Source organism: Macaca mulatta, chromosome 11 (genome assembly GCF_049350105.2).
Source record: "Macaca mulatta isolate MMU2019108-1 chromosome 11, T2T-MMU8v2.0, whole genome shotgun sequence".
NCBI classification, from domain to species: Eukaryota; Metazoa; Chordata; class Mammalia; order Primates; family Cercopithecidae; genus Macaca; species Macaca mulatta.
This window is the reverse complement of record NC_133416.1, coordinates 107,483,698-107,496,161: the sequence shown is the minus strand read 5'-3', so window position 1 is coordinate 107,496,161 and position 12,464 is coordinate 107,483,698. Positions and strand designations below refer to the sequence as shown.

Below are 12,464 nucleotides of genomic sequence, written 5' to 3'. Positions count from 1 at the left end.
GGCCAACATGGTGAAACCCCGTCTCTACTAAAAATACAAAAATTAGTCTGATAATCCCAGCTAATCGGGAGGCTGAGGCAGGAGCATTGTTTGAACCTGGGAGGCAGAGGTTGCAGTGAGCCGAGATCATGATGCTGCACTCCAGCCTGAGTAACAGAGTGAGACTCTGCCTCAAAAATAAAATAAAATGTTGAGTGTAGTCAATCTACACATCTTTCCAGTCTTCAAAAAGGGCCAGCTTATTGGACTACATGTAAACTACCTCCCACCTAATCCCCAAGATGTACAACCACACATCTTGCTAATACATCCCTCAGGGGTGGTACAATTTCTTTTCCTGTTGTAGATGTCACTAATGTTAAAAGAAAAACTTCAGCCAAATTAAAGGAGTTTAATTTAACAATGAACGATTCGTGAGTCCGGCAGCCCCCATAATCACAGCAGATTCAGAGAGATTCCAGCACAGCCACATGCTGGAAAAAGATTTCTGGACAATAAAAGGAAAGTGAGGTCCAGAAAATGGAAGTGAGGTACAGAAACAACTGGATTGGTTACAGCTCAGCGTTTGCCTTATTTGAATACAATCTGAACAATTGGCTACATTTGGCCAAAAACTCAGTGATTGGCACAGGTGTGGGCTATGGTTGGTTAATACCTCTGCTTATTTTCGTAAGTTTATGATGTACAGAAAAACCTTTAGGCCAAAGTCAATTATGTAAGGAGGTAGCTTTAGGCTAAACTTAACACTGAGTGATTTTTTTTTTTTTTTTTTTTTTGAGACAGTCGAGCTCTGCCGCCCAGGCTGGAGTGCAGTGGCTTGATCTCGGCTTACTGCAACCTTTGCCTCCCAGGTTCAAGCAATTCTCCTGCCTCGGCATCCTGAGTAGCTGGGATTACAGGCGCCCGCCACCACGCCCAGCTAATTTTTGTATTTTTTGTAGAGACAGCGTTTCACCATGTTGGTCAGGCCAGTCTTGAACTCCTGACCTCAAGTGATCTGCCTGCCTCGGCCTCCCGAAGTGCTGGGATGACAGGAGTAGTCATTTTAATCCCTGAAAATGTTAGCTCTGTTTGGGGCTGGGTAGGGCAGAGCTGTAGAATTGTAGTAGTTTTCCCTATTTTAACAATTTCCTTCCTTCCTTACAGAAATTTTCACATGATATTTACATCTTTAGGTACAACCTAGTGAAGTGGGTAAGGCTGCTGATTAACCTATTTCACAGATGACTAAAATGAAACTAAAAGTAAAGAAATTATTTTCCCCCGGATAACAGCTAGAAAATACCAGAGCCAGGAGTTGAATTATAGGCCTTCTAATTCCTAGGTCCTAGACTATTAGGAACCATTGTCAACCTTTACTTCCTTTAGGATAGCAATAACCAAGGGAAACATTAAATTGCCACATTCAGGTAAGGGAAAGGCTGAATATCTTAGAAAAAGAAAAAAACAAACAAACAAACAAACAAAAAAGAAAGAAAAACCGAAGGAAGAATATGAAGAAAGGCGAGTAGGTCAAGAGAGCAAAGCAAGCAGAGGAGTTAATGGCCGATACTTAAACCATTCTGAGGAGGCCGGGTGCAGTGGCTCACGCCTGTAATCTCATCACTTTGGGAGGCGAGGCGGGTGGATCAGGAGGTCAGGAGTTCGAGACCTACTGGCCAATATGGTGAAACCTCGTCTCTAATAAAAATACAAAAATTTGCCGGCAGTGGTGGTGCGCACCTGTAATCCCAGCTACTCAGGAGGCTGAAGCAGGAGAATCGCTTGAACCCTGGAGGCGGAGGTTGCAATGAGCCGAGATCGCACCACTGGACTCCAGCCTGGGCGACAGAGCGAGACTCCTCTCAAAAAAAAAAAAAAACAAAAGCAAAAAAAAAAAAAAAGTCTGAGGAAATGAAAAAGGGAAGTAGGACGTAGATAAATCAGCCACGGATCAGCGATGGAGACAGGAACAACATCAGCGGAGGAAGGAGGGAGGAGGGAGCATTAAGGCCAAGACGGTTGGTGGATTGGGAGTCAAGGCCCTTGTGTCGCGATGTCTAAAAGGGACACTGGCGCCAGGGCCGCAAACCTCCCGCCCCCGCCCAGAGCCCGCCCAGAGCCGGCGTTGGCCCCGCCCGGCCTCGTGCCGGCCCCGCCTGGAGCCGCCCCGCCCCCGCCCTCCCCCGAGTCTCTTAGGTGATGCTGCAGCCAAGATGGCGCCCGCGGCGGCTGTGGCGGCCTGAGCGCGATGCTCCGGGTTCTCGGCGGCGGCTGTGGCCTTGGCCGGGGCCTCGCGTCTCTCCCGGTCGTGAGCGATCAGCGCCTCTCCTGTGGCCGGGCTAGCCGGGACAGAAAGGAGACGACCACGAAGAGAGGAGGCAGTGAGCAACAGGACGAGAGCGCGTCGACTCCAACCTCGGCACCATGGCCGGGATCATCAAGAAACAAATCCTTAAGCACCTCTCCAGGTCAGTGAGCGCCTTGGACGTCGGCGCCAGTCGGCCTCCGCCCCAGCCGGCACTGGAGTCAGCCTGCGGCTTCGGGGGCGGCGGCGCATGGCGGCTGTGCGGGAGGCGACCTTCGGACTTCCCCGCTCTGGCCGGGGCAGAGGTCGCGGCCCCGGATCTCGTCGCCCCCGGCGCCGGGGGCTGGCCTCACGAGTCGGTCCCTGACGCGTCCTGCCCCCGGGCGGGGGCGCGGAGGAGCGCGGAGCGTGGCTGGCTGGGATCGCTCCCGGCGCGGCGTCTGGGGGCGTCCGGGGTCCGCTCTGTGTGGTACTGCGCGGAGGCTGGGGGTGGCATGGTGTCACCCAGGTGCCTGGTTAATGTGCGGGGCTGCAACTCGAGCTCGGTGCTCGTTCCCCTTGGAGCAGAGCGGTTCCGTTAACCGAGGGCTTCTGGCGCAATGTGGACTCTTAGTGGAGGCTGTGTTCTCAGTAAAACGTTAACCTTGTGATTGTTCTTCTGAATTCCTCCCACCTTGGCGTTCCCGCTCTGAGGCATCAGAGGGTGTGCCTGTTTGCACAGTTAGGATTTGTTTTAGGTAAATAAGCAGAGTTCGCAGCTTTGGCGAGTTCTTTCTGGAGTCATAAGACCCACATCATTCTTACTGAACTTTTTTTTTTTTTTTTGGTTTTTGCTCTTTTTCCTCTGCAACTCTAAAATTCAGGGAGTTAACATCTGTGGTGATTAAACCCAAGACATGTCATTCTCTCCATTTCATAACGCGATTTTAGTCAGAAACATGACTCAGTAAAGCTGGCAGTTTGTTACTGCTCTTGGCTTCTCCATGTTTGTCTCAAGGCAGGCTAAATGTAAGATCTTGTTCTAAGTTGTTACCAGCGAACTCAAAGCGCTTGGTTAGGATACCTTTCTGTTCTATTTGTAAGTTAATTTTAACTGATTTTGGGAAGACACTTGGTATGATGATAGACTCGTATAGTAAACATAATTCTTGATTCCCCAGATTGTCTTATACCACAGGTTATATATTGGGAACAGAATTACTACTTGTGTGATTCAGCAAATATTTTCCTCACTTATAATATTGAATAAGATATAGCACTTTTTAAAAAAAGTAGCAAAGTATAGCAGCGTGTGTGTGTGTGTGTGTGTGTGTGTATGTATGTGTATATATATATATATAGTATTTTTTAATAGTAGAGACGGGGGTTTCACCATGTTGGCCAGGCTGGTCTCAAACGCCCAACCTCAGGTGATCCGCCCTCCCGGCCTCCCAAAGTGCTGGGATTACAGGTGTGAGCCACCACGCCCTGCGTGAATGTATATTTCTTAATGTTACCACTCATTGGAAAGTTTCTTTTAAAATTATATATATGGTCCAATTCTGAACTATCTTATTTTGGAAGGTTTTATCTATTTTTAATTTATGTCCTCCAGCCTTTCTCATACCCAGCTCCACAAGAAAATTCAGATCTGCAGAAAATGATTTGAATGCCTATTTTCTCACTCGTCCAAGGATGATGCTGCATAGCTAGTACCACTCTAGATGCTTAGAAGAACAGTAAATTAAATCAACAAATAGTGCATTGGAGTTTAATTCTTTTATAGAACTCCATTTGAGAGAGGCTCTTAAAAATTAATAGCATGTATACCAAAGTATAATAACAAAATTAAGAACAAAGATGTAATGGCTTACTGCATGAGATAGAAAACACCCAAATATTGAAAATTGAGTCCTTAGGACTAATTTTTATTTTATTATTTATTTACATCTTTTTTGAGATGGAGTTTGGTTCTTGTTACCCAGACTGGAGTGCAATGGTGCAATCTTGGCTCACTGCAGTCTCCGCCTCCTGGGTTCAATCAATTCTCCTGCCTTAGCTTCCCAAGTAGCTGGGATTACAGGCATGCGCCACCACGCCTGGCTAATTTTTTACTTTTAGTAGGGACAGGGTTTCTCCATGGTGGTCAGGCTGGTCTCGAACTCCCACTCTCAGGTGATTCACCTGCCTTGGCCTCCCAAAAAGGGCCTCACCGAGCCCGGCCCTTAGGGTTAGTTTCTAAATCTTTATGATTTCTAATAGCTGTGTGATAAGTAATGTGATGAGGATTTTTTTGTTTTTTCAGAGATGAATTTTTGGGACGCTTGAATTTTCAGTTATTTCATATTTCAAAACATCCTTAACTCAGGTGACTAAAGAGTATCAAATTCTTATTTTTGGTTAATAAGTTAATCTTAATGCTAATTGCTGTCATCTCCTAAGAGAAATAGTTATTCAGAAATCTAAAGGCAGCTCATAATTGACAAAAGAAGGCAAGTGTTGTGATAAAGTGCAGTTACTCAGGTAGGAATGAACTTTTGAAATTACCTGGTTCAAGTTTAATTTTGTGGAGTATCCAGTAATGAAGATGTCACTACATTGACCTAGTGGTCTGGGATCCAGTAGAATACAGTTTACCAGGAAATAAACATACTACTTTCTAATACTAGACATCACATGAGGCCTGTGTATGCAACCCATTGCACCTTCTCAAAGGAGACCTTTCCTGACCAGAGTTTAAAATTGTGAGCCCCCATACTGCCAGTCCTCTTGCTTGTGTTATTTTTCTCCATAGCACTCATGCTTGTCTGTCATACATATTTATTTCTTTATGTATTTATTTGTCTTTCTCCACTTGAATGTAAACTCTATGAGAGCAGGCATTTTTTTCTTGAGGCTGGCATAAAGTGGATACTCAACAACTATTTGTTGCTTGAATGTGGATACATAACATGAATGAGCTTACTTTCTCTTACATTGCTCTTTTTTTACTGAGGCAAGACTACTGCCAACTTTCTTACAGATTTGGTAATGACCAGTTTCCCTGTGGCTTTAGAAGGCAGTGAGTAATTGAATCATTAAATAAATGTGGTGCCTTTGGAGTCCTGGAAAATGACCTAGTTTTTATAGGGGTTTATGTGAGGGGTCTTCCAGTAAAGAAATGACCTAGTTATTGTATGGGGGGAGGGGTTCTGCCAGTAAGGAGGAAGACTATGAACCAACATGAGAAAGAGCACTCACTTTTAGCCTTGAGGTTGAAATCTAGTGCAGTTGCAAGATTAAAACCATCTTTGCCTGTATGAAGGGACTTGAGAAGCTGGTATATTGGGAAAGTATGAAAGAGGAATTGTTCTTAAGAGATTAACAAATGCTTTAAGTCAATGCTGAAGTATTTGAGAACTGTACATCTATATACTTGTTTCTTGCCTAATACTTTGTATTCCAAGCGTCTCTTGAGTTGTTAATAAAAAGTTTATCTACTTGAAGAATCTGAAATGAGGACAAGGAGTGTGATGAGGGGGCAGGGGGAGGTTAGAGTAGTGACATTTTTCCAACGTGAAGCAGGAAAAGCTTTTGAAGGAGAAACTGCCCCGATTTTTCAAACTGTAATAGGACTGAATATATTTTGGGAAGATTTTCTAGGAGAGTAGTTTTTCACACGGGAACGGAAACTTCTAAAGAAAAGTCGTAGCAAATGTGAGAAAGGAAATAAAAGCAGAAGCTACCTTTCAGCTCAAGACCTTAGTGTGTGTATGTATGTATGTGTATACACAGGTACACATGTGTGAACAGGCGCTTGCAAATTGGCAAAGTGGACGTATATTTAATTAAGCCAGGACCTGAAAAGAGGTACAGACGCTGTCCTCTCCTTCACTCCCTTAGGCTGAGGGCATACTCTGCTCTCCACAAGAGTTGGGAGAGAGTTGACTGGGCAGACATACACCTCACCTGGAGTCATTATATAGTTTAAAGCAGCAGTTGTCAACCAGGGTCAATTTGCCTCCTAGGGGACATTTAGCAGTGTCTCGAGATGTTTTTAATTGTCAAGACTTGGAGGGGAGGATAGTACTACTGCCATCTAGTGAATAGAGTCCAGGGATGCTGCTAGACATTCTACATTGCACAGCATATTCCCCCACAACAAAGAATTATTTGCCCAAATGTTAGTAGTTCCGAGATTGAGAAACCAGTTTAAAGTGTACAGGTGTGTGTCATATGATTGAGCTAGGGTTCTGTGCTGGTAAAGTTGTTTTGCCTGCAAACATCAGAAACCCAGTCTATTTAAGTAAAAAGGGAAATGTAACAGAAAGCAGAAGAATATCTGAACAACCAAATTAAGGAAAGAACAGGAACCGGCCAGCTCCTGGAATCTCTTTGGAAGAGTTCTTGGACCTTCCTCTTAAAGTAGCAGTAGGTTTTTTTTTTTTTTTTTTTTTTTTTTTTTGAAACGGAGTCTTGCTCTGTCGTCCGGGCTGGAGTGCAGTGGCCTGATCTCAGCTCACTGCAAGCTCCGCCTCCCGGGTTTACGCCATTCTCCTGCCTCAGCCTCCCGAGTAGCTGGGACTACAGGCGCCCGCCACCTTGCCCGGCTAGTTTTTTTTTTTTTTTGTATTTTTTAGTAGAGACGGGGTTTCGCCGTGTTAGCCAGGATGGTCTCGATCTCCTGACCTCGTGATCTGCCCGTCTCGGCCTCCCAAAGTGCTAGGATTACAGGCTTGAGCCACCGCGCCCGGCCATCAGTAGGGTTTTTTAATCTTGGCACCATTGACATTTTGAACTAGATAGTTCTTTGTTGTGAAGGTTGTTCTGTGCTGTGTAGGATGTTTAATGTCTCCAGACATTGCCAAATGTCCCATGGGAGGCAAAATTACTCCTGGTTGGGAGCTACAGCTTTAGAGTGCTGGCCTATCTTCCATAATTCCCAGTCTCTGATCTCTCCTGTCAGGTTTCAGAATCCCGAGGGAGAGCCTTTGTAACCCAATTTTGTCTATCCATGGTTCAATTAGCAATGGCAAAGGGTTGTACAGCAAAAATATGGTAATGGAGAGAGCTATTTTGAGTTAGGCTTGTTGCTCCATTTGTCATCTGTAATAGGCACTGCACTAAATTAGATTTCCAAAGGCCTCATTTGCTACGTTAAGGAAATTGAACTTCATCCTGGGGGTGAGGAGTGACTACTAATAAAGGTAAGAGGGATATGCTCATAAAAGCAGTTTCATTTTTGAAGTCTAGGGTTTAGGAGCAATATCTGGGGTGGAAATACGGAGTCTACAAATGGACTTTGAGTAACTTAAGTAGAAAATGGGGCCAGGTGTGGTGGCTCATGCCTTGTAATCCAATCACTTTGGGAGGCCAAGTCAGGCGTATCACTTGAGCCCAGCAGTTTGAGATCAGTCTGGGAAACATGATGAAACTCTGTCTCTACCCAAAATACAAAAATTAGCCAGTCTCATAACCCAGTCTCAAAAAAAAAAAAAGAAAAAGAAAAAAAAAATTCATTATGGACAGTCGGAAGGGTTAAACACGTACAGGATTTTGTGTCTGAATGGCAAAGTGATGAGAAGGATTAGAGTGCCTCACTTTATATTGATGGGATAGGCTACTAGATTGAGGCTATATGAGGAAGGGGAGGACAGGGCAGCAGCTGATAGCCTGGAGAGAAAAGGAAAGAACTATCAAAGGACTGGGAATGCTATCTAGGTGGAAGAGTAATGGAGTAAAATAATGAGATAATTGGAAGGATTGGAGATTTTGTCTGAAACTGCCACATTGAAGTTTAAGATTTTAGAAGTGAAGTAGATCTGGTTTAGGAAAAGCTATCAGAGGCTGGGCGCCGTGGCTTACACCTATAATCCCACCACTTTGGGAGGCCAAGGCTGACGGATCACCTGAGGTCGCGAGTTCAAGACCAGTCTGACCAACACGGTGAAACCCTGTCTCTACTAAAAATACAAAATTAGCCGGGCGTGGTGGCACATGCCTGTAATCCCAGCTATTCGGGAGGCTGAGGCAGGAGAATTGCTTGAACCCGGGAGGCAGAGGTTGTGGTGAGCCAAGATCATTCCACTGCACTCCAGTCTGGGCAACAAGAGCGAAACTCATCTCAAAAAAAAAGAAAAGAAAAGAAAAGCCATCTGATACGGCCATAGAAGTGAGTTGCTGAAGAAAAGTTAAGGTGCATATAATTGGAGATCAATACTACTAGGTCTAAATTCTTTCCAGTATTGACCGTTCCTAAAAGGAAATGCAGTGTAGCTTAGTCTGCCAGACATTATTTTTTCAAATGCTAACTTCACATCATTATTGATAGGCTATTTGTATCATATACTTTTATGGTAAAGCTCAGTAAATAATTTTTGAGAATTTATGTATTTCATTTGAGCACATATATGTGTGCTCAACATATATATTATATGTGTGCACATATATATATTTATGCCCACACAGTGGGCATTAGAGATACAAAGATGAGTAAGACATGGCTTCAGTTTGTGGGAAGCTTCAGTGATTCCTATTCTAATATAAGAAGCATGAGTAGGATCACTAACTGTAACCTGTTTCTAAATTGGACTACTTGTCTGGCATTGCGGGTGATGTGAAAAAGGAAGAAAAAAATAAAAAATAAACTGTTGCCGTATGAAATTTGTGAGATTTTGCAACTGGGAAAAAAAACTGATTTAAATATTGTTTTTTGGATTATCAGTTTACTTGGGTAGGTTTGAAGTGTTGTTTTTGTTTGTTTGTTTTGTTTTTTTGAGACAGAGTCTCGCTATTCCCCAGGCTGGAGTGCAATAGAGCAATCTCAGCTCACTGCAACCTCCACTTCCTAGATTCAAGCAATACTCCTGCCTCAGCCTCCTGAGTAACTGGGATTACAGGCAGGCACGACCACACCCAGCTAATTTTTGTATTTTTAATAGAGATGGGGTTTCACGATGTTGGCCAGGCTGGCCTCAAACTCCTGACCTTGTGATCCACCCACCTTGGCCTCCCAAAGTGCTGGGATTACAGGCATGAGCCACCGTGCCCAGCTGACAGTATTCATTTTTAAGTAATCTCTAATAATGTGGATTTTGACACTGTATATACTAGTTGCTTATTTAAAATAATTTAAAGAGTGCCTGCCTTGTACCCGCTATTGTACCATACTGCTGGGGATGTAGCACTTCACACACTAGGCAAAGATTCCTGCCCTTGTGGAGTTTACATTTTAATCAGAAACAGATAGTAAGTACATAAGTAGGTGAAATACATAGTACAGTATATCAGTGTGTTAATGAGAAGTACAATAAATTGGGCATGGAGTTTGCAATTTTAAATCCAGTGATTGGGAAGACTTAATTAACAAACTAATATTTGAGGCCGGGTGTGGTGGCTCACACCTGTAATCCCAGCACTTTGGGAGGCTGAGGTGGGCAGATCACTTCAGGCTAGGAGTTTGAGACCAGCCTGGCCAACATGGCGAAATCCTGTCTCTACTAAAAAAAACCCGAAATTAGCCGAGCGTGATGGTGCGCACATGTAGTCTCAGCTACTAAAGAGGCTGAGATAGGAGGATTGCTTGAGCCCAGGAGGCAGAGGTTGCAGTGAACTGTGATAACACCACTACACTCCAGCCTGCAGAGTGAGACCCTGTCTTAAAAAAAAAAAGAAAGCAATATTTGAAAAGAGACCTGAGAGAGATGGTGGGAACAAATGCAAAGGGTCCAGAGCTGGGAACTTGTTTGATATTTTAAAAACATATGGAGGCCACCAATATAGGTGGAGAGAGTAAAGTGAGAAGAGGAAGATGCGATCAAAGAGAAAACACGAGCCAAATCATGTGGGACCTCATAGTGACTTTGACTTTTACTCTGAGATTGGAAGCCACTGGAATGCCTTGAGCCAAGGATCACTCTGGCAGCCATGTGGGAATTAAATAATAGGAGCACAAGGGCAGAAGCAGGAACTCAATTAAGAGACGTTAACTATTCAGGTGAGAGAGAAATTGGATTGAATGAAGGCAGATGCAGTGGAGTTGTTAAGATAGTCAGGTTCTAGATGTATTTTGAAGATAGAGGCAGGATTGACTGACAGATAAGATGTGGATTGATAGAGAAGAGAGCAGTAATGGGTGACCATCCAGAGTTTTTGACATAAGCAACATAAGCAACGGAAAAGGTGGAATTGCTATTAACTAAATTGGAAAATTGGAAAAGACTGCAGGAGGAGCAGGTTTTGTGGGCGAAGATCAGGGGTTTGTTTTGGATATGTTAATTTGGATGAAAGTTAGTTTTTTTTTTTTTTTTGGTTTTTTTTTTTTTGAGACAGAGTCTTGTTCTGTCACCCAGGCTGGAGTGCAGTGGCGCAATCTCAGCGCACTGCAAACCCTGCCTCCCTGGTTCAAGTGATTCTCCTGCCTCAGCCTCCTGAGTGGCTGGGATTATAGGCACCCGTCACCATGTCTGGCTAATTTTTTGTTTTGTTTTGTATTTTTAGTAGAGATGGGGTTTTACCATGTTGGCCAGGCTAGTCTCAAACTCCTGACCTCAAGTGATCCACCTGCCTCAGCTTCCCAAAGTGCTGGGATTACAGACCTGAGCCACTGTGCCTGCCCAAATGTTAGATATTTAATTGGAGATGTCTTCCTTTTTATTTGTGATCTAATTTAGACTACATATGTTTTAGTCTGACAACAATGGAAGTATGTTTGTGGCTATCCTTTGGCTTATGCAATAAATAATTACTGAGAAGTGAATTGTGTGTTGAATTTTCAGGGGTGGATTTTTTGGTATTGGGGTTTTTTTTTTTCCTTTTAAGTGCATGTACTACAGTAGTCCTCCTCCATGGGCAACACATTTCAAGACCCCCAGTGGATGCCTGAAACTGCAGATAGTACTGAACTATATGTATATTGTGTTTTTTTCTTTATGTACATCCCTCTGGTAAAGTTTAACTTATAAATTAGTCACGGTAAGAGATTAACAAAAACTAATATGGAACAATTATAACAATGTCTGTATATTATAATAAAAGTTATGTGAATGTGATCTCTCTTCCTCAAACTATCGTACTGTACCACAAGTAACTGAGACCATGGAAAGGAAAATGTTAGGTAAGGGAGGACTGCTGTATACAGCAGGTGTCTTTCTCTTCATATTAATTTCTAACTAAAACTGGATACTGATTCTTCTTGGGTGCTTGGTCTAGGAGATGTTGCAATATTAGCATGCAAGAATCCTGGAATCAGAAGGTATTTGTTCCTATCTCAGAGAAGGAAATTATTAAAACATTGACATTTGTGACTTGTCCAAGGTCTCACAGATAGTGTTGAATGGTAAAGTCACTGATCCAGTACCCTTTTCATTTGATTTTTCTATGCTACCTATTAGGGTATTTCCTACTCACCCCCACCCCACCTTAACTACTTTATTGCTTTTGTTTTTACCCAGCTCTCCACACCACTCTTGTTTTACCATTCTGCTGCAGTATCCCTTAGGAGATTCTTTTATGACTTGAGAATCATTTGACTCTGCAGTCCTTTGAAGTTAGAGGAACATAACATTTTGACTCAGCATTTCTTGAAAGTTGGGGGATGTCTCAGGCCATTCTGTGTTGCTATGAAAGATTACCTGAGGCTGGGTAATTTATTTTAAAAGAGAGGTTTTATTTTTTTTTTTGAGACAGAGTCTCGCTCTGTCGCCCGGGCTGGAGTGCAGTGGCATGATCTCGGCTCACTGCAAGCTCCGCCTCCTGGGTTCATGCCATTCTCCTGCCTCAGCCTCCCGAGTAGCTGGGACTACACGCACCCACCACCACGCCTGGCTAAAGTTTTGTATTTTTAGTAGAGACAGGGTTTCACCGTGTTAGCCAGGATGGTCTCGATCTCCTGACCTTGTGATCCGCCAGCCTCAGCCTCCCAAAGTGTTGGGATTACAGGCGTGAGCCACTGCGCCCGACCTATTTATTTATTTTTGGGACAGTCTTTGTTGCTAAGGCTGGAGAACAGTGGCACAGTCTCAGCTCACTGTAACCTCCACCTTTCAGGCTTAAGCAATTCTTATGCCTCAGCCTCCTGAGTAGCTGGGATTACAGTAATGTGCCGCCATGCCTGACTAATTTTTGTATTTTTAGTAGAGATGGGGTTTCACCATGTTGGCTAGGCTGGTCTCAAACTCTTGGCCTCAAGTGATCCACCCGCGTTGGCCTCCCAAAGTCC

General features: G+C 43.7%; 1 protein-coding gene across 3 annotated transcripts in view; it reads left to right on the top strand.

Moving 5' to 3' along the window:
* Positions 1-2,167: 2,167 nt before the first annotated feature.
* Positions 2,168-12,464, top strand: part of BLTP3B (bridge-like lipid transfer protein family member 3B) — a 112,765-nt gene continuing 102,468 nt past the window's right edge. For all 3 annotated transcript variants that reach the window (XR_013401280.1, XM_001088354.5, XM_015152555.3), the window contains exon 1: positions 2,168-2,450. Coding sequence is in view for 1 of the 3 variants with exons in the window: in XM_001088354.5 (XP_001088354.2) it covers positions 2,407-2,450 (44 nt within the window). In the remaining 2 variants the exon portion in view is untranslated. The remainder of the gene's footprint in view (positions 2,451-12,464) is intronic.